This window comes from Uloborus diversus, chromosome 1 (assembly GCF_026930045.1).
Source record: "Uloborus diversus isolate 005 chromosome 1, Udiv.v.3.1, whole genome shotgun sequence".
NCBI classification, from domain to species: domain Eukaryota; kingdom Metazoa; phylum Arthropoda; class Arachnida; order Araneae; family Uloboridae; genus Uloborus; species Uloborus diversus.
In genome coordinates, this window is record NC_072731.1 from 236,744,794 (window position 1) to 236,765,875 (window position 21,082).

Genomic DNA, 21,082 nt, shown 5'->3' on the forward strand with positions numbered 1-21,082 from the left:
CTATATTTCTGAAAAAGGTTCCTATTTTCCTATAATTCCTATATTTTCCTATATTTTCAGTTTCCGCTTCCTTTTTTTTTAAACTTTTCCCCCGACTTTTTGCTACTGCATTTCCGCGAGCGACGCGCAGACGCCATTTTATCTAAGCAGGGCTCCCAAATGGTCCGCTTTTCCCGCCAAAGTTCGTTTTTTATGGTAAAGTCCGCTTTAGACCGCTTTTTAACATTTCAGTCTGATTAGTCCGCTTTTACATAGTTTTTACTTAAATATCATATTTTAAAAGTTTTTTTCATTTCGTTAAAAGTTACTGTACACCCAAAAACGCTGCCGCAGCGCGTGTTAAACCAAGTTCGTACGCCCATTAAAAAAACCTTGAAAGGTTATTGGAAAAAAAAAGTCTTTTTTTTTTCAAGTGCTTGAAAACCTTGAAAATGTATGAAAAGTTTCTTTATTGCTTGAATTCTTTCAAAAATCATTGGATTGTGTTTCAATAGTGCAATTTTCGGAACATATATATATTCGGTTTGATTTATCGCGAAAAATTGCTTTCGTGTTTAAGGTTTCAATCCCTTTGCATCTTGTTAATATTTTGATGTTTTTACAATCCAAAGTGATTTTGACATGACCTTAGCTTAGCTTATTTTTCGTTTAATTTCAATAATTAACGAAGGAATTATTTTGGAAACTATGGCAACATTGAACTTACTCGGATTTCGCGGAAAAATGCTTCTCGCGTTTGAAATTTCAATCCTTTTGCATCTTGTAAATATTTTGATGTGTTCCACAATTGGAAGTTATTTTAACATATGCTACCTTAGTTTAGTTTATTTTTCGTTTAATTTTGGTAATTAAAGAAGGGAAAAATTTGGAAACCATGACAACATTGAACTTATTTGTACTTCGCGGAAAATTGCATCTCGCGTTTGAAATTTCAATCCTTTTGCATCTTGTGAACATTTTGATGTTTTTGACAATTGGAAGTTATTTTGACATATGCTGATATAGATTAGCTTATTTTTCATTTAATTTCAATAATTAACGGAGGAATTATTTTGGAAGCCATGGCAACATTGTACTTACTCGGATTTCGCGGAAAAATGCTTCTCGCGTTTGAAATTTCAATCCTTTTGCATCTTGTAAATATTTTAATGTGTTCCACAATTGGAAGTTATTTTGACATATGCTACGTTAGTTTAGCGTATTTTTCGTTTAATTTCAATAATTAACGAAGAAATTATTTTAGAAACCACGGTATCATTGAGCTTATTCGGACTTCGCGGAAAATTGCTTCTCGCGTTTGAAATTTCAATCCTTTTGCATCTTGTAAATATTTTGATGTGTTCCACAATTGGAAGATATTTTAACATATGCTACCTTAGTTTAGCTTATTTTTCGTTTAATTTTAGTAATTAACGAAGGAAAAAATTTGGAAAACATGACAACATTGAGCTTATTCCGACTTCGCGGAAAATTGCATCTCGCGTTTGAAATTTCAATCCTTTTGCATCTTGTAAATATTTTGATGTTTTTGACAATTGGAAGTTATTTTGACATATGCTGCTATAGATTAGCTTATTTTTCATTTAATTTCAATAATTAACGAAGGAAATATTTTTAACCCATGGCAACATTGAACTTACTCGGATTTCGCGGAAAAATGCTTCTCGCGTTTGAAATTTCAATCCTTTTGCATCTTATAAATATTTTGATGTGTTCCACAATTGGAAGTTATTTTGACATATGCTGCCTTAGTTTAGTTTATTTTTCGTTTAATTTTGGTAATTAAAGAAGGAAAAAATTTGGAAACCATGACAACATTAAGCTTATTCGGACTTCACGGAAAATTGCATCTCGCGTTTGAAATTTCAATCCTTTTGCATCTTATAAATATTTTGATGTGTTCCACAATTGGAAGTTATTTTGACATATGCTACTTTAGATTAGCTTATTTTTCATTTAATTTCAATAATTAACGAAGGAATTATTTTGGAAACCACGGTAACATTGAACTTACTCGGACTTCGTGGAAAATTGCTTTTTGTGTTTGAAATTTCAATCTTTTTGAATCATGTAAATGTTGAAATATTTTTTCCAATCGAATGTTATTTTCCCATATGCCACCTTAGATTAGCATGTTTTATGTTTAATTTAGTAGAAAATAAATATTTTATGGGAAACATGCCAACATTGAACTTGGTTCGTGAAAATATGCTTCTGTGAGCTTTCAATAGTTTTGCATCTTATAAATATTTTTATATTTATGACAATTAGAAGTTATTTTGACATGATACGTTTTAATTTTTATTTAAATAACTAAAAAATTAATAATTTTTGTGTTTAATTCGAGTTTATTTAGTTTTTCAAACTTAATTTTGATTATTCTTTGCTTATTTTTGTTTATTACTGTTTTTTTGTGGAGGGGGGGATATTAAATTTAAATAATTGAGTACATAGCATTTTAAAATAGCATTTGTATATGAATCAGAGTTGAAGTATGTAATTTCATCAAGTTGAATTTGTGTACATCATTTCATTGTCATGATGCCTGCTGTTGTTCTCATGTGCCAGCTAGGCTGGCAATTTGGGGTGCGCTGCTTCATTTTTCCAACCGCACTGTCATTTGGTGTGAAGTCCGACTTCCACAGTACACACATGTCATAAGGACCAGTTTATAGGGTAGGCAATAATTCACAGCATAACATTAGATTCACACAAAGAAAGGACAAAAGAAAGTACGTCCATGCCCGAGCCGGGATTCGAACCCGGACCTTCCTGTCGCAGTCAGACTTCTCTGACTACTAGACAAGGCAGGCGGCATGATGCCTGCTAAGGGAGGATTTGTTCCCCCCCCCCCCATAAAAGTTCAAAGCACTCATGGCCCTGCATTCATGGAGTAATTTTTTAATGTAAGCTTTATGATTCTTGAAAATATACTTTGAATATGAAAATTGCAAAACTAAGCCTCATGTGATCTGCTTCCCTTTGTGATTGAGCATTTCAGACATTTTTAGGAAAACTTTGAATACAGTAGATCTGTTTGGTGTGTGATAGATTCATATCGGTTGTGAAGGGTATAATGCTATTAAGAAGCATTACAAGACAGAAAAACACAAATAATTTTAAACTAAGGAAAGATGAAGCACAGCTTCATCTATCCTTCTGTGGGACTACCAGCAACCGCCCCCCCCCCCTCCCATCCAAATGTATGTGTAAATAATATTATTATTCAATGGATAAAAAGAACAGTTGTGCAGAAGATAAAGGAATTGTATCATTAAAAATCTCAGTATTATGGTTAATTAACAAATTATCTTCATGGATTTAGCAGCAGGCAGCTAATTTGCCTTTTGGTGCTTCCTTGAAATTAAATGAATGGTCCTCCCAAGGTCATCTTTTTAATCCTAACTGGTCCTCTTTAGTCCTCTTTTTAATTGAAAATGGTCTCCTTCCTTTTCTAAAGCTAAAATGTGTTGAGTGCCCTGTACCGTGTTTCTTCCTGAGTGGAGCAGCGTTTGACTTTAGCTCGTCTCTGCAGCTCAATTCTGAGCCCATGAAGCTCCTGCACAAGTCCTCAAAACTTCACTTTCAAACTCGGCATCGATGAACTTGGGCGATCATGATGGGTGCATAGGCTGTGTAGGTTTTGATGATGTCATTCTAGGAAGGGCTCTCCGGCCACTTACCGTTTCAGGTCTCCACACGCACGATTTTTTTTCTTTTTTCGGAACTTTGCGTTTGGCTACGGTTGCAATTATTGCTACTTGCGGGATAGCTCATCTCAACTTCGATTGTTTTGGTTTTAATTGTGTGGAATGTAGGTGCTGCAGTTCGCGTATGAACTAAACGTTCATTTTAATAATAATGCCTCCGAAGAGGCCGCACAGCCAAGTTTTCAAAAAAGAATACGCAAAGCTGTTCTCGATTTTAAAAGAATTGAGGAAGTCGGAAAGACATGCACACTTTGGGGTCGTTCCAGACGCAAATTGGGTCCGCTTTGCGGCCCCTTCACAAATTTACGCATCGTAAAAGCGGCCCCATTCACAAAATTCCACATTCAAAAGCAGCTCATTCACAAAATAAATATACAAACAACATAATAGGGTAAATCTGGAGCTATCATTTTTTTTCCAACCGGAAAGCTACCGGACCAGCAGCTACGTGTGAAACATAGTCGCCATATTTGGTCATTCACGGGATGGAATCAGACAAGATGCTTAAGTGCTTCAAATTCTAAGAACAAAGCAGAATTGTATTTTTCAGACTTATTTATGCGTATGTATTGCACTTATGTCAGGTAGTGTTATTACATGTTTTTAATCAAATAGTAGTGCAGTCGAACCTGTTTATCTCGAACCTGCCTATCTCGAAAACCTCTCTGTCGAAGTTTTTCATTTTCCCTGCACATAAAGTATTAATTCAATGTTTTCCCCCATGTTTGTCTTGAATGAAATTTTCTGAAAACCTGCATAACTCGAATTTCGACTTAAGTGTCTTTCTTGAATTCTATCCACAACAATCTTTATTGACTGGAATTTGGAGACAGAAAGCACTTTTCTTAATATTAGCAGTCACATAATCCTCCAGAATTAAAACTTTATGTACAAAGAGCAAGTTTTCCAGCAATTAAATCCATTCTGAAACTGAGAGGAAGGAGACATTGTTGATTAGTAAAATTGCTCCCAAAGTTTTACTTTCGAGTCATTGCTCCAATTACTTATTTTTAGAACTTTTTTCAAAACTTCTGTATCTCGAAGCCTCCATATCTCGAATTTTTCTTATGTGCCGTAAAATTCGAGATAGACAGGTTCGACTGTATTGCATTTTGAAGAAAAAAAATGTCCTATTGGCCTGCCTTGTTATAAAAATTCCTGTATGTCCTCTTTTTTTTATTTTCAAAATGTTCCTATATTATTTCGAAAAATTCCTATATTGTTTGCAAAAAATTCCTATATTTTCCATCGAATTCCTATATTTTTTTCAGAAAATTCCTATATTTTCTATCCAATTCCTATATTTTTTCCAGAAAATTCCTATATTTTCCTATATTTTTGTTGGCAAATGTCACTTCTATCCCTGTAAGTGGTTTCTGGAAGTAAAGTATTTTTTTTTAATTTTCTATAATCTTTCCATGTATAAAAATTTAATATACTGTGTTGTAGGTTTTTCTTTCCTTCCAAAAAAAAATTGTCTTTTTTTTTAACCATTTTATTAAAAAAGTAGCACCTTTTAAAAATATATCTTTAGTTCAACAACTTTACACAACTTAAAATGTTTAAAATACTGCATTTAATACAAACATACAATGAATTTCAAGTAGAGCAAAGAAAGAAAACCATTATCATTGGTAACGTAAATCAGGGAAATTTGGTGAACTTAATCAGGGAAATCAGGGAAAAGTCAGGGAACTTTTTTTCACAGTTCCTGTCGCCACCCTGAACTAATATTCAGAATATATATATATATATATATATATATATATATATATATATATATATATATATATATATATATATATATATATATATACATATATATATATAAACTACAAGAAAAACAATGAATTTTGTTTCTCTTGTAGTTTAAATATTGTTCTATTTTCTTTATATAAAACTTGTATTTTTCGTTCGTAAAAGGTTCAATGTTCTTTTTTCTTGTTATGCTGATATTCTGGACTTTCAGTACCCCTATTGCTAGTTTTGTGAGATGTCAGAGACTAGTGCTGCTTTTTTAGGCAATTTTCGCCAGCAGCACTCATGAAACATCTCATGGTTTTTCCCTACCCTTGGGGAACACCCCCTGATGAAGCCCCAGGGTATTTTGGGATTTTTTCATTTTTTCGTTCTTTTAAAAGAATTTTTCTTTCTTATTCAATCCTTATATTGCTATCAAATATATATATATATATATATATATATATATATATATATATATATATATATTAGGGTGATCCTCATTTATATGGCAAAAAATTTTTTTTCGGAATTCAACAAGTGACGCCCCCTAGTTTTGTGACACTATAATAAAAAGTAACGCGTGCAAAATTTGAACTCGATCGGTCAATAATAACACGTGCCCCTAGGCCGTTGAACTTTAACACTTTTGATAATTTTCCCACAAATCTTCCGAGTTTTTACATCAGACCCAGTACATCGTTTCTCCTAGGTTTGCAAAATATTTTTACAGTGAGTTAGCACTAAAATTAATCTTTTTAATTACTTTATATCATCTAAAGATTTTAGGTTGAATAAGAATGAAATAATGCTTTAGAAACTTTCCTTAATCGTAAGATTTTCTCAATGTATCTCGTGTGTATTTTTTTTTCGATAGTCTTGGACGGTCTGTAAAATAAATTGCTTTGTGACTCATATTTGGTAAATTAGTTGTGAAATTCTTCGATTAATTGTGCTAATCTTTCAGTTGTATCATTCACAGTTTTCAGTATTTTAACTATCTCTCTTCCCTTTAAATAGCTTCCTTCATTTTGCCGTGAATCAGGATCAAATAGGAAACAATTTTTTAGTATTTGCAACTTATCAAACAGTTTTATTGACTCGTAATTGATTCTATAAAGATTGAAGATCTTTACTAAGAAAGTATACCAAATCATCTACTGTTAGCTGAAATTTGCTAAACAGTCATCAGACACGTCTTCCTTATGACAAGCATTTTTTTGGACTAGTCTTTTCCTATCTTCAAAGTTAATTCCTTCATCCAATTCGGACAAAGCTACTAGTTTATCCCCTAAATACCATAAGTGATTTATAAATTTTCCAATCACTGCTTCTGCTGCATGTTTGTCGTCATTTTGTACGCTGCTAGTTTTTCAGACATATTATATTATTCAAAGGAGCCTCGATTGGGTTGCTGCGAAAAACCATATCTTCATACAGCATTTAATTGTAAAACAGCTTTGTAAAACAGCATTGAAGGGCTTTTTTTTTTCATGTAAGGTCAATTTAAATTGTTTCCTAAATATAAAAAATTTCAAACAAAAATTCCTTTTGCCACCTATGTGGCTCAGAGATAAGTTCCAAATGTCCGAAAACATATCCCTGTAGGGGGAAATTCACCAGGAAATATTATTACAAGTTATGAGAATTCTCTGTAATCTTTCTCAATTCCGCTTTTACGAACAATAATATGTCATCAACTTTGTCTGTTAGAATTTAAGTGGTATTGTACTTGATTGAAATTTTATAAGTTCTGAATGATGGAGATCTTTCCACAAAATTCTGATTCGCCTAAATAATTGAATATCTGATCTAGAACTAAGAAAGGCAAGAACTTCTTTAAGGACACACTCTGCAGTACGATTTCAAGTGCATGTTGATTGCAATCCAAATGCAATATATCTCCGTTCAGTTTTTGCTCTAAAAAGTTGCATGCACAATTTATACGATTGGTATTGCAAGTCGTTGTATCAAACACTACAGCTAGAACAGTTAGCAATAAAGAGCTATCATCTAAGATATCATATACAGCTGAAGAAATATCTAAGAAATTTCGAGTAGCTGTTCAATATTAGGACCTGAAGCTATCACGGTAATCCTGTCGGCGTTCTTTTTCCAGTTATATCTGGATGTAGCTCTGTACCCCAGTGAATAACTACAAAATCTAAATTTAAATTCATGAAATTTAATTTTTCCTCTCAAAGATTTTCTTTTGCTCTCTTATGGAATGTATGATTGATCACTAGGTCATTTGGATTTAAATTTACTGCATCTACAGGCTGTAAATAAATGAACAACATCTTTATTCCTAATATGGCATTTGTCTAACAGTGATGAAAGGCGAGCAGATATCAATAGTTGTCAAGCTTTTATGCATTGTGGTAGACCAGCTGTAGAAAACAAAATTTCAACAGATTAGGATCGATACCCATTTCGGTTTCTAAATCTTGTGAATCGCAAGAATTTGATGATAAAAAAGGACTATGTACTGAAATAGAAGAAAATTAATTTAAAGTATAGATTTCCACATTGTTACGATCTGGATATTTTTTTTAAATTTATATTTTAGCTATGGAAAATACAGTATATTTTTATGTTAGGAGTAATCGGGGATTTTTCGAAATTTATATTTTAAAAATTAAAAATTGCATACCCATCAAGGTATGTTTTTAACTAAAGAACAGCGAATTAAAATATAATTGCAATTACTTATATTTATAGCATTGAAACCTTGCGACTCTATTTGTCACACCTATGTAGGGAATATGACACACATACATAGGGAATTTTGTAAATCAACACCCCCCAAGCCTGGAGGAGGCAATTTGTTGTTGTCAAAGATCGTTCATTAATGGCCTAGGCCATTCATTAATAGCCTATAGAATCCCTTGTGTCCATCTTGATGGGAAGAAACGTTCCCCCTGCTGCTTGGTTGGAACAAGTGCAGAAGAGCGGCACGCTTGATCCAAGGCCATTCGTGTACATTTTATTCTCTGTAACATGCTAAATTTTACAGAATGAAAGTCAGAGAATGGTCGGTCTGAAAGTAGCAGCACCTATTGAGGTTCAAAATTACTTTAAATATAAAACGTCAGAATATTTTTACAAAAAAATGAGAAAATCCGCAATTTTTTCTTCGAAACTCAAAGAAGGGAACCCTAGGGGCACGTGTTAATATTCATGGATTGACTTAAAATTTTGCAAATATCATTTATTTGTACAATGGAACAAATTGAGGGGGCGTCGCGTAAAATATCTGCAACTTCAAAAATAAGGATATATATATACATATATATATATATATTAGCACTTCAGAATGAGTTTCATCTATGAGCAAGGGAGTAGATAGTTTTAAGAGGGCCATTGATCTTCACTGGGGATTGTAAATTGACTAGGACCAGTCTAGCTGGGCCCAGAGCCTGTTGCTGGTCGTCACTTTTGTATAGTGAGTATTAAAGCACTAATTATACAATTAGTCATTCACAAATAAATATGTTTTGCAATTAAAAGAAAGTGAATTATCCTGCACTTCTGCTAGCTTCATAGTTTGCATAACATCTGCATTTTCAAGTGCCATCTGGTGTTTTCTTTTCATTGTGAATACTAATTTTCATTTAAAAGCTTTGAATAAAGATGGAAAGATGAAAAACTTTTTCAAAATTTAATTTTCCTAACAATTTTTATGTTTGCAAGGTAAATCAGAGTTTTTTTTTTTTTTTTTTTTTAACTTCAAAATCTATTGTTTACTTCTGAAAAGTTGTGCATTTTATAGAGAATTGCGTTATAAAGGTATTCTACGTTACTTTGTTTAATACATATGCGTATATCAATAGTTCTCCTATTTTCAGTGACTTCTAATGGGATAGTAGAATTCTCATTTATATATTGCACCCTGGCAATGACACAACTCTAGATTTTGAAAAAAAAAAAAAAAAAACATACTAACTAGTAGTTTAAAATCTCAATTTAATGCTCTTTCTTGCACCAAATCTTATCTAAACTTAGCTTGCATAAGTGGTGTAAAATGGCATAAAAACAATATAATCAATATTGGCAAGTGATTTGAAGCATATTGTAATATTTGAGCCTAAAATTCTTAAAACTATTATTGCATAAAACCTTGGCTGCCTCCCATGCTGTCCCCCCTCCCCCCATTCTTCTTTTTTTTTACTTCTGTCACTTTCCTAGCCAGTGTGTGATATAAAATGTTTAAAGCTACTTGTGATAATGAAAACTTCCTTTTGAGAATTTCTCGATTAAATCTTTAAAAAAAAAAAAATTCTAAATGCACAAGATATCTGCCTAGATGCAAGTTTTTTTTTCAATTAGTTTTTTTTATACATTGCTTTAGGGAAGCAGAGTGAAGTTATTGTGCCAGGGTCCCTGGAATCTGACAGCTCAAATGTAACTAAGGTAAAGATAATGTAACCTTTTCCCATCACTTACTTTCCTTATTTTTGTACAATATATTACAAATCATTAAGAAGAAATTAAAGGTTGTGATTTTTGGTTTCTTTAAAATTTTTATATTTGTGTATTTGTCTGCTTAATATTTCAAAATTTTACCTAGCCATGTCTTGACATGTTTACTAAAATATTCTTTAAGACCTTAATTTATGTGATATGGCTATATACAGTCGCGACGGTTTATAGCAAAGTTGACGGTACCAAATAAAAACTTTGTTACAACCGTAATTTTTTTTATGAAAAGTTAAATGATACAGAGTGAAACGTGAAGGGATATTGAAGAGTGGAGCTATTAGGTCATGCCATAAACTTGCTATATATGGCTTCACTATCAATGGGTGTGATTTGTAATAGATAAAAATGATCAAGAAAATCTACTTTGAATTAACATAAATTTGTTTATTTGTTACATGCTGGAAAACAATTAAAGTAAACATGGGTATTCATCAAGTTTTTCAGAATCTAAAACCCTTCGGCAAAAGTTTTGACAGTACTTTTCTTAGTGAGTAAAAAAATTTTTGCCAAATGTTAATCTGTGTATTAGTAGCAATAAAAATTAATTTATTTCGACATTGAATATCTAAAACTCCTTTACGGGCTGATGGAAATTATGTAAATATTAAAACCCGGAAAGTAAAAATGTTTCCTCATTATTTGCTATAACTACTAATCTATTCATGTTCCCACTTTGAAAGTTTTTGGTTGTATTCATTTATATACATTAAAGTTCATGCTTTGTTTTTTTAAAACTACATTTCAAGTTTTCTTGAATTTTAACGTTTTAATCTTGTATGAAAAGAATCTCAAAAAGTACCATAAATACTTGCAGTGGCGTACCTAGCATGGGTGACAATGGGGGCGGTAATATGTGGTGTCACCCCCCCCCCCTACAAATACAAAAAGAAAAAGTTCTCAATTTTATGTACCATGAAGACATGAAACTCATACAATTTTCAGAAACAACTACATTTGTGTTATATTACGATATTTTAAGTGAGTTAATGTACAAAAGACAAAAACTATGAATGCTTTTTATAACTTTCCTTAGACACATATGTGTAGAGCCGTTGCGAGTTCTAAAAAGAAAGGGGGTGTATGTAATTAATGAGCCCTTAATTATTTAAACCTATCTCAAACACAGGGGGAAATAATGGCTTTCAGTTTTTTGGTTTAAGAGGAAGTCACTAATAGCAATGGCGTAATCAGCATGGATGACACCAGGGGCGATAATTTGTGGTGTAACCCCCCCCCCCCTCGCCTTCCTAAGAAAATTTTTAAATTTATAGTCTTAAAAATGTATTCTAGCTTTATATTTTTCAAAAATTATCCAATTCCACTCCCATGTAGTGACGCCACTGCATATTTGTATCTAAGTCAATATTGTGTATAAGTTGACCCCCAACATTTTGGGGAGGGGGGAATCAGGGGAAAATCAACGATTGTATAAGTCAAGCCCTTACTTCTGGGGAAAAAAACAGGAAGCTTTCCCCACTATTTTTGAAGATGGTTTAAAGAGAAGGAAAATGAAATGTAATGAACAAGCGTTTGGTTGAGAATGTGTGATTAAAATTTTTTTATGACATGGTTCATATTTGCAAATGTTATTTTTGTCAAGAGTTCGGTTCATTTTGGATAACACTTTTTCTTAACTTTGCTTTTATTTTGAACTAAACTGTATTACGTTCATTTTTTTAATTAACATTAATTTCACGTCACTCTCAATCAGAAAAAATTGCGAGTCCAGCCTTTCCTTCCCACACTTTTCGAGTAGTCAGCCCTTTACTGTAATTAGTCTGTCCTTATTTCAGTTACACCATGTAAAAGTATGTCAGAATGTGCAAGTATTTTCTTCATCATTTATGGGGAAAATTATCCCGTTTTTGAGTATTTTTGCAAAGAATTGTTTGGGGCAAATTTTTGGAAATTCTGCTCTGCGAAGTCAGTTCCTACGTTTTCTCAATTTGTGCACTAAATTTCACGAGCATATACAGTTATCAAGTTACTTATACAATTTAAGTGCATATAAAATATCTTCAAATGAGCGATTATACAATTCTTTAGCTCGCATAGAACTTGAGTTATAACATTTTAAAGGACAGCCAGAAAGTTTAAAAAAGAGAGAGAGAGTTTTTTAACAAATTTGTAAAATATAGATTAGATGTCAATTATGAATGACAGATTTTTTTTAAAAAAATTACATTAAAAATTAAGCAGTTAAAGAGTAAGACAATCAATATGTTTTACTTTCTCTCTTTCAGTTTTTTTTTTTTTTTTTTTTTTTTTTGCTAATTTTTGACATGTGCCCTTTTTTTATCGGCAGTTAGCCATGTATTGTTCCTAATTTTTGTGCTCATGCTCAAATCATCTTGTATTTGCATCATGTTCAGAAAAGCAAGTTTGATTGGTACACTGAGCAGGAAAGTTTTTTTCCCCTTAATAGTGAATTTCAAAATTTATTTACATATTTCAAAATTCAGGGACATGAAACATTGAATGCTCTTGTCCGCAATTGAATAAAGTTGTGTTTTATTATGATGGCCATTTAATTTTATTGAAAAGTCTGAGTGGAGAAACATTCATATTTTTACATGCTTTGTTTATTTATTTATTATTATTATTAATAATACTACTTCAATACACTTGAAGTTTTATTTTTTCTTCCATGTTCTAAACCATGAACTATAGTCAAGTTGCTTTTTATAGGGTTCTTCTGAAATTTCTTTGACTCCTGCAGAAAAGAACACTAAAATAAGTAAGTACATTGTTCTTTTACCTCTTTTATGACTTTTTATTGACTTGGAATTAAACAAAATGCAAAATAAATGGTGCAATTATTTATTTCAATTGCTGCAAATATTCAATTAGGAAAAAAGAGAATTTTTTAAATATGCTGAAAAAAATGTTTAGTTTATTTGCACCATTTCCACAACAAATAATCTAGAATTTAACTTCTCTTTCTCTCCCCACCCCCCTCCTTGCTTGCAAGAAGTTTCACCTTGAATTTGAATTTTGGTTTTGATATAGTTTTAGAATTGAAAAAGTTTTAAACAACATTTTAAAGTACTTCTCCTTGTGAAAATAACATAGGGGGAAAAAAGGGTGGAACCTAGGTTTTATTTCTCTGTGTCAGAGTTTTCGAAATCTGAAACACCTGCAGAATGAAAAGAAATGAAAGAAAAATATTTTGTGGACTAATTTCAACCAAAAACAACTATATGTATTTCAACTTATGAATGTGATGTTAGACTGATAAAGTTTTTAGTTTGTGTGACATTTGCCCTTCTGATTTCTTAATTTGATATGCAGGGCTGCCGGTTTAGTTTTGACAGATTAAGCATTAGCATCCAATTGATCTCTTTGTTCAGTTTTTGTTACCAGCATATTTGAAGGCATTTTTTCGCATTGGCAGGAAATCAAAAAAGAAGAAAAAAAAGGACCTACACTAGCTTTCCCACAAAGGAATAGATACTCTTAATTGAGAGATGATTTAACTCTTTTTGAATGTGGTAGTAATGCAGCAATGCTATTCATCAAAAGAATAGTTGAATGGAGAGCATAATTTTTTTTTCTTCTTTAAAATAGGGTATTTTAACACTTTCAGGTCTGAACTATTTCGACCTCACATCACCCTCCAGACTGGGTGTTTTTTTTTTTTTTTTTTTTTTTTTTTTTTTTTTTTTTTTTTTTTTTTTTTTTTTTTGCGCTTTTCCTGATTTTTTAAAAAAATACTTGGAAGATGTGAATTTTAGTAATTTTTATTGTATTACATACTTTAAGATGTTTTCTTTCGTAAAAAAGGAACTATTTTAATGAAATAAAAATTGATTTTTAGTGAAAAATTGTCGAAAAAAGCATGTTTGAAACTTAAAAAAAAGTTCCTCATAGGAAAACGTCATTTTTAACCATAAAAGTTTACCCAGACTAAATTAAAAACTTACCTAAATCTTGAAAAAATATCTGAAAATAGGTTTAATTTGAAAATAAACATTATTTAATAAAATTTGCTTTTTTATGGCACATTTCAAAGCACAAACTCGAATTTAAACCCCTATTCTATCATAATTCATGTAGCTATTTCTGCCTGGTGCTACCATCTATAATTTTCTTTTGAAAGTAAATAGTTCCTAGATAGTATTTTAAAAGGTAAGAAACGTATAGATCTCGTACTTTTAAGCTAAGAGAGTAAAAATTTGACCCCGAGAGAATCTGGGGCTTAGTTCCCTTTCCCAAAAACGCCAACCGGAATGACGCTCGGGCATAGACCTTAATGTGTTAATATGAACTTATTGATGTGTAGACATTGTTTCTGTGTTTATTTTATATTTGTGGAATGTAGTTAAGAAGGTAACATTTTTGCATATGCACTTTATTCCCTGAATTTTAACCTTTCTGCTTTTAAATTGTATATTTGAATATAGGGAGCCATTATGTATCATAATATAAAGTATCAACTTTCTAAAAAATGATTTTGTACTTAAAAAAGGGTGAAGTGTTGATTGTGTGACCCTACAGCCACACCCACAATGCATACAAATCTCTATTACTCACAAATACAATAGGGCTGTAGCTAAAAGTGAAACTAAATATTTTCAGTATTCTAAAAAGCTTTAATAAATTCTCTAATCTGATTCCGAAAAATAGTTCTAATTAGTGTTAAAAGATCAAATAGCCTTATGAAAGATGAAGCAGCTAATTTGAATGGATTATTGTCATTGTAAATACAAATTCTGTTTTTAAAAATTGTTTCTTGAAATTGTCTTAAACATTTTTCTTGTTTCAAGAAAATCATGATTTTGCATTTTGAAATTTTGCTTGAAGACCAAGAGAGTATTATTATCCATGAATTTCTAGTGTTATTTGTGCCTTAAGATTAATATTTAATTACAGTGTAATTAATATCATTGTAGGTTTAATTTCAGAAAAAGCTGAAGAAAAAGAAGATGAAGAAGATTGTGATAAACCCTTGTCATCATTGATTGGACATCCAATAGTATGTTTGGTCTATTACATTTAATAAATATATTATGTAAGTGACTGATAAAATTATTTATACTCTTTAATATTAATTTATCTTTTATAGGATAGTGTTTTGAAAAAACAGATTCTTGATATTGTTAAACAAACAGATCTTCAAGATATTACTATTAATGGTGTAATTCAGAAAGTAAGTTTACTCTTTTCATTAGTTTTTTATAATGTTTTTTGGCTTTATTTATTATAAGATGTGGCAAAGTTTGAAGTACATGCAGCTAATACATAGAGCTTTTAAAATTGCTTTAAATTATGAATGAAAAATGTATATAAAGTTAAGACATGATTAGAAGTAAGAAACTTATCTATTATGAAATGTTGGAATTGTGTCCTCCTTATGAACTTTCTCTCAACTGGTTGAAAACCCACTGTCCTTGGTTTTATTTGTTTTTGTGCAAAATATAAAAAATTCTGGTGATTTTAATGGTGTGATAAATATAAAAAATATAATCTTTAATTGATTTGATTTACTTCAGTTATAAATTTTATTATTTTCTGCTGCATTCTTGTGACATTTAAGTATACATATTCAATATTTAAAGTTATTATTTTTTTTTCTAAAATTTAAATACATGATTATTAAAACATGTGTCTCTGATTTTGAATTACAACTGAAAATTTAACTACAGTAAACCATTGCTCATACATTGTTCTACAAGAAAAAAAAATCTGTAAGTTTTTTTTTATTTTAGTTATTTATAAAACTTCAATATGAGCTTTCACTACTGCTCTGAAATGCTCACATTTCAATTTTTCTTTAAACTAATTAAAACAAGTGAAGACCTTTTCTATAAGTATGTCAGAAAAGGAGAAAAGGAAGTTGTTTATCAAAAACAGATTTAAACTTGCTGTACCGTAGTAATTACTATAAAATGACTGATGACTGAAGTGGCATCATGTCCCACAATGAAGTTTGCATGTGCACAGCAATTTCCAGGTCAGTGCCAGCCGTTTGGAGCTTCAGACATGGGTGCCCATACGCAAAGTTGAAAGGGCGGGCTCAAATATTTTCATTGTGGTTTAGCTGGATATTTTCCACGTGGAAACCAATTTCAGGGCAAATTAGAGTCATTAAAATTTGCCATTTTTAACAACTTATTCATTAAAGGCTGGAGAAGAAATGTTTTTAGAATTTTGCAAAGAAAAAAGTACTAAAAGCAAGGAAGTTATAATTTCAAAGGGGGTCTCGAGCCCCCCCCCCCCCCTTTCCCCCCCTATATGGGCGCCCTTGGCTTCAGATGTTCCACATTTTCATGTTTTTGTGATGACTAATTTTATATTTTTCATGCAATTAATATTTTAAAACATTGACACATCGTTTGATGACTGTATTTTTGTTTTAATATATAGATTATAGATCTAACTTCTAGTTGATTTGAAAGATTATTTAACATTTATTCTAGATTTACAGTTTGTACCCAAAGTTTGATTTAAGCTACAGAAAAGAATTCATAAAATCAACTTTGAGATCTGTAAGTATAGGGACAATTACGTACTTATTCATTTAAATTACAATATATCTTTTTTTTTTCTCATTTAAAACTTTAACTGTTTGAGTGCTGAAGAATTTTCTTGTATATACGATAGAAGTGCCGAGTAATGTGTGAGTTTTTTTTTTTTTTTTTTTTTTGAGGCCGGGGGGGGGGGGGGGGGGTTACGTAAAGAGTTATAGTTAATTCTTTTAGTTACAAAAAGTATTTTTTCCCCAACACAATTGATGTGAACACCAGGCTGGACATGTATGCTGACTTTTGTTACAGATACAGAGTTGAGTGCCTCTGATTTTAAGTTACAGTGCTGACTTGTCATCAGCCAGTATCACTTCAAATTATAAAGTGTGCCAAAATACAATGAAGCTACTTGATTTAATAGGACTTTCTCAATGGATCAAGCAATTTCTTAAAATTATTGAGGGTCGACCGTCTGCGTTGTTACATTAATGTGTCAAAAATATATTTTTCTTGTCATCACCAAATAACAAAGGAAGCAAAGCTCAGATCATAAAAAGATGTTAGGTATGGCAGCTATCCATATAATATAATGGCAAATTATCTACGTAGTTGGAACCTACTGAGCATATGTTTTATTGTAATGAAAATAGATTTGTGCAATTCTGCATTATATCTAGTTTAGGCATGTATACTGCAATAGCTTATTGGCCTTATCTAATTTTCATACTGTGAACTGTTACTTGTAGATTTAAAAAAAATGGTAAAACCAAATATCTCGTTTGTTGTTTTGTTGATTATTAATGAAAATAAGCATCTGAATATGTTCCATTACTTACAAAAATTTGTCATCTTTTGAAAAGGTATGAATAGAAATCAATTTTGAATAATTATTTTCTTACTTAACAGTTGTTTTCTCCGTAAGGCTCTAGATATCTTTCTTTCTTTCTTTCTTTCTTTTTTTTTTACCATTGCATAATTATTTCAATGTGTAACAATTGTCTGGTCTGCTTAAAGGTATATCAATTATTTTACTCCAAAATTGTGCCTAAGCAGCAAATTTGGCAACTGAAAATAAAAAACTAGGTGCTAATGAGGCCTAACTTGTTTATCTCAAATTCCATTCCTGACCTCTTCTGGTAAACAAGAGTCCCATTTGCCTGTCAACCATCTTCAATGGAACACATTCATTTGTTTGACATAGTACTTTAAGTACTTTAATGAGTAAAATTTTCTATTTGCCATTATAAAAACAGTCGTTGGTCTTTCTGGCAAACTGAAATCTAACATGCCATCAGTGGCAAATACAAGGGGAGGGTCATTCCTAACCCTTCCCTAATCTATCAGCAATATTGATCATCCACATTGTGTTCAAATATTTTATGAGTAAAATAAAATTGTAGACAGTTGCAGAGTAGTTTTTTTGGGGGGGTAAATGTTTGAAATACTACTTCTTTTTACTGCAAATGAAATAAATTAGTTATGTTTATTCCCTACTTGACGCCTTATTCCTGGTTGATTTGGTGCTTTTTATTGACACCCAAGCACTTTCAGAAATTTTTCGTACACAAAACACGAAATTCTTCAGCATGACCTCCTTAAAACTGTACCCTGTATCCACCCTATACATGCCAGCTATCACTTTTCTTTCCATTGTATGATAATATTATGTGCCAAAATCATACCAATTAGAATGGAAACATCGAAAGTTGACATTATCACTTTCTATTTCCTATTTGTATGATGTACGAGGGGGGACCTAAAAAAACAGATTTTTGCTCTGAAATATTTATTTATCAATTTATTGACAAAATTTCTTTAATGTCCTTCAAAGTATTCAGCATTAGAAGCTTGTCAATTCTTTTTTTCCACCCTTCGAAGCACCTCTGGAGCTCTTCAACTTTGATCACATTCAGTGCCCTCTGCAAAACAACTTTGACGGTCTCTACACCATCAAAACGCTTCACTTTCAGAATTTATTTCATCCTCAGAAACAGAAAAAAATCACGGGGCTAGGTGTGGCGAATACGGGGGTCGAGGAACAACTAGTCACCCCTGAGAGACCAAGTAGCGGTTAATAGTGAAGGCCGAATAATTCCTTTTTCGGCAATTTTTTTCCTGAGCGTGCGGGAGCGTTATCATGGTGAAAGAACCATTCACTTGATCTGCATGAGTTCCAACTCACCCACTCTTTCTCCTGATATTTCGTCAATCGTAAAACGGTGATTCTCTTTTTTTTGGAGGATTTTTTTCAACGTTTTCATCATTTTGAGACGCTAAAGGGCACCCCGAACGAGCATGATCTTTAGCACTCATCTCACCGCGTTTAAATCGCCCAAACCACTCAAAGACTTGTGTAGGGCTCATAACATCGTTCTTGAGAGCTTGTTGAAGAATTGGGTAATTTATTCCGTTGCCGACTTTTCAAGCATGAAGCAAAATTTCATGAAAACTCTTTGTTCTTTTAAATCTGCCATAAAGAGTTCCCAGGCAGAAAGCAATAACACTTGAGAAAACCAACTGCATGATCAGATGTTATCAATTACACTGACGCCACTTGCACAGCTGTTTTATGAAAGTCTCTACTTAAGCCATCTAGCTGGAGAACATTTCAATACATCTGGGATTGGCTGCGGGCCATTAGTCTGGTTTCTTTTGGGTCCCTTCCTCGTATGATTCAAACTTGTAGATGTGCAAAATAGATTGCAATATTTAATTTTTAACTGTTTTAAAACACAGTCTGAAAACTAGATAGAAGTTTTGAAACTTTGAACAAAAGTTTGTTCTTTTCGTTATTATTATTATTTTTTTTTTCTTTTTTAAAGAGTAACTTTAAATAAATGAGTTAAACATACTAGCTTTTAAATATTGTAAAATTATGTTTGTCTGTAGCTTAAGAAATTATTTTACTGCATCTGATAAAATGCCTGAACTCCACTGTGCTGTGTTCCCATTTATGTTTAAGAACATAATGGGGAGAATGTATAGTGAAGTTCACACATTTCCTCCTTTTTAATTTCGTATTTAAACCATTGGATTTATTTTATAGATATTGTATAGGTTAGGAGATCAAAATTCTTCTGAGAAATCCATCGTAAGAGACACAAACAGCCCTGATTGTTCTGTTACAACTACCAATATTCCTGATAATACACCCGAAGACACTGAATTGATCTCAAGTTCATGATTTAGGCAATCATTGTATCTTTTCCGACACATGCAATATATTACTACATTCTTTATTGGGATTTTTTTCATATTTTACTGTGTATAAGTGCTTCATAATTTAACATTAGAGTGTAATAAAGATGACTTTTTTATTGCGTTTATTGTGTAGTTAGTTGTTATAAGTTTTCACACAATTAAAAAGTTTTCCCATGAAGATAGCACATCTTGATTTCTTTTATTGTGTTTGTATGTTTTTTTTTCCTTTAAGATTACCAAAAAGGTTATTTTTGATAAGCAGTAAGTTACTGCCCTCCTGTAGCCAGAGTCGAGGCAGAACTGCATACAAAATACTGACAGCCTGGTTATGACATCCAGGGACAGCAATTTTGTCTTTATAATGAACTCATCAGTTTGGAAGAGTCAATAACTTCAGTTATCGCTTGTCGTTATTTTGCACATATTTTTGATGTTGAGTTCCCATGATAAAGTGTCCCCCCCCCCCCCCGCTCCCCAACCGTTAAGTGTCTTCAAAAAGCTGCTTTCTTGTACCGATGAAAGGATTAATCAAAAGTGAGGTGTTTAGTTTATATTTGAGGATAATCATTTTTTTAATCTCTCTCTCTCTCTCTCTCTTTCACCATTCTTAGAATTAATTACCAACAATTTGACTGTGTCTGTTAATCTGTGAGTAAACAGTAATGAATTTGTTTTACCTCTAAAAATTGTATATTTAGACATTGAAATAAATTTTCAGAATTCAAACTCTTTTTAAACTAATAAAACTGAATTTCATTTGCACATGATTTTAATTTGTCAGTTATGGTTCACTTGGTTTTTGTTTTAAGAAGAATATTCTCTGAGTGTAATCTGAGGAATTAATCCACATTTTTTTTTTCTATTGATTCATAAGTTTTTTTTTTTTTTTTTTTTTTCCACCCCCCATCTCAGAAAATTAAAACTTGACAGCATAGGATAGCAACAAAATTGTAAAGCTAAATTGTTTTTTGATCATCAACTCCTAAAAATTTTGCTTGTTCTCTCATCAACCCCATATGTAAAAAATGTTAAAATTAAATATATATATATATGTGTGTGTGTGTGTGTTAGGTGAAAGATTTATTTTTACAAAATCAAAACTTTTATTTTGAATCAGTAAGAAGGCTGTACCTATTGAATCTTTGGCGAGGAATTTATTAGTTTTAATCTTGAATTGCCTCAGAATTTCACATTCAACTTACTTCCCAACCCATTATCAGCAGTTCTTTTTGAAGAATGTTCATTTTTTTTATCCCCACAAATTTTCTGTTAGCTTTTTTACATCATATTTTCTTGGCATGGTGTGATATATCCTGAAAATTTATGGAATTCACTAAATACGCACAAAAAGACATACAGTGTCATGTACATCATGTGAAAAAGTTATTTCCTGTTTTCTTTTTCAAATGTTTATGTCATATTTTCCAAATTTTTTTTTTTTTTTTTTTTTTTTTGCATCATCATGATCCATGTACTAGGTCT

At 31.6% G+C, this 21,082-nt stretch overlaps 1 protein-coding gene across 1 annotated transcript in view; it reads left to right on the forward strand.

Moving 5' to 3' along the window:
* LOC129225919 (uncharacterized) overlaps positions 1-19,721 on the forward strand; it is a 126,875-nt gene extending 107,154 nt beyond the window's left edge. Inside the window, exons 36-41 of the mRNA XM_054860455.1 lie at positions 9,802-9,863; positions 12,621-12,669; positions 14,825-14,907; positions 14,998-15,081; positions 16,352-16,420; positions 19,446-19,721. Coding sequence (XP_054716430.1) covers positions 9,802-9,863; positions 12,621-12,669; positions 14,825-14,907; positions 14,998-15,081; positions 16,352-16,420; positions 19,446-19,583 — 485 coding nt within the window. The 3' untranslated portion in view covers positions 19,584-19,721. The remainder of the gene's footprint in view (positions 1-9,801; positions 9,864-12,620; positions 12,670-14,824; positions 14,908-14,997; positions 15,082-16,351; positions 16,421-19,445) is intronic.
* Positions 19,722-21,082: the final 1,361 nt, after the last annotated feature.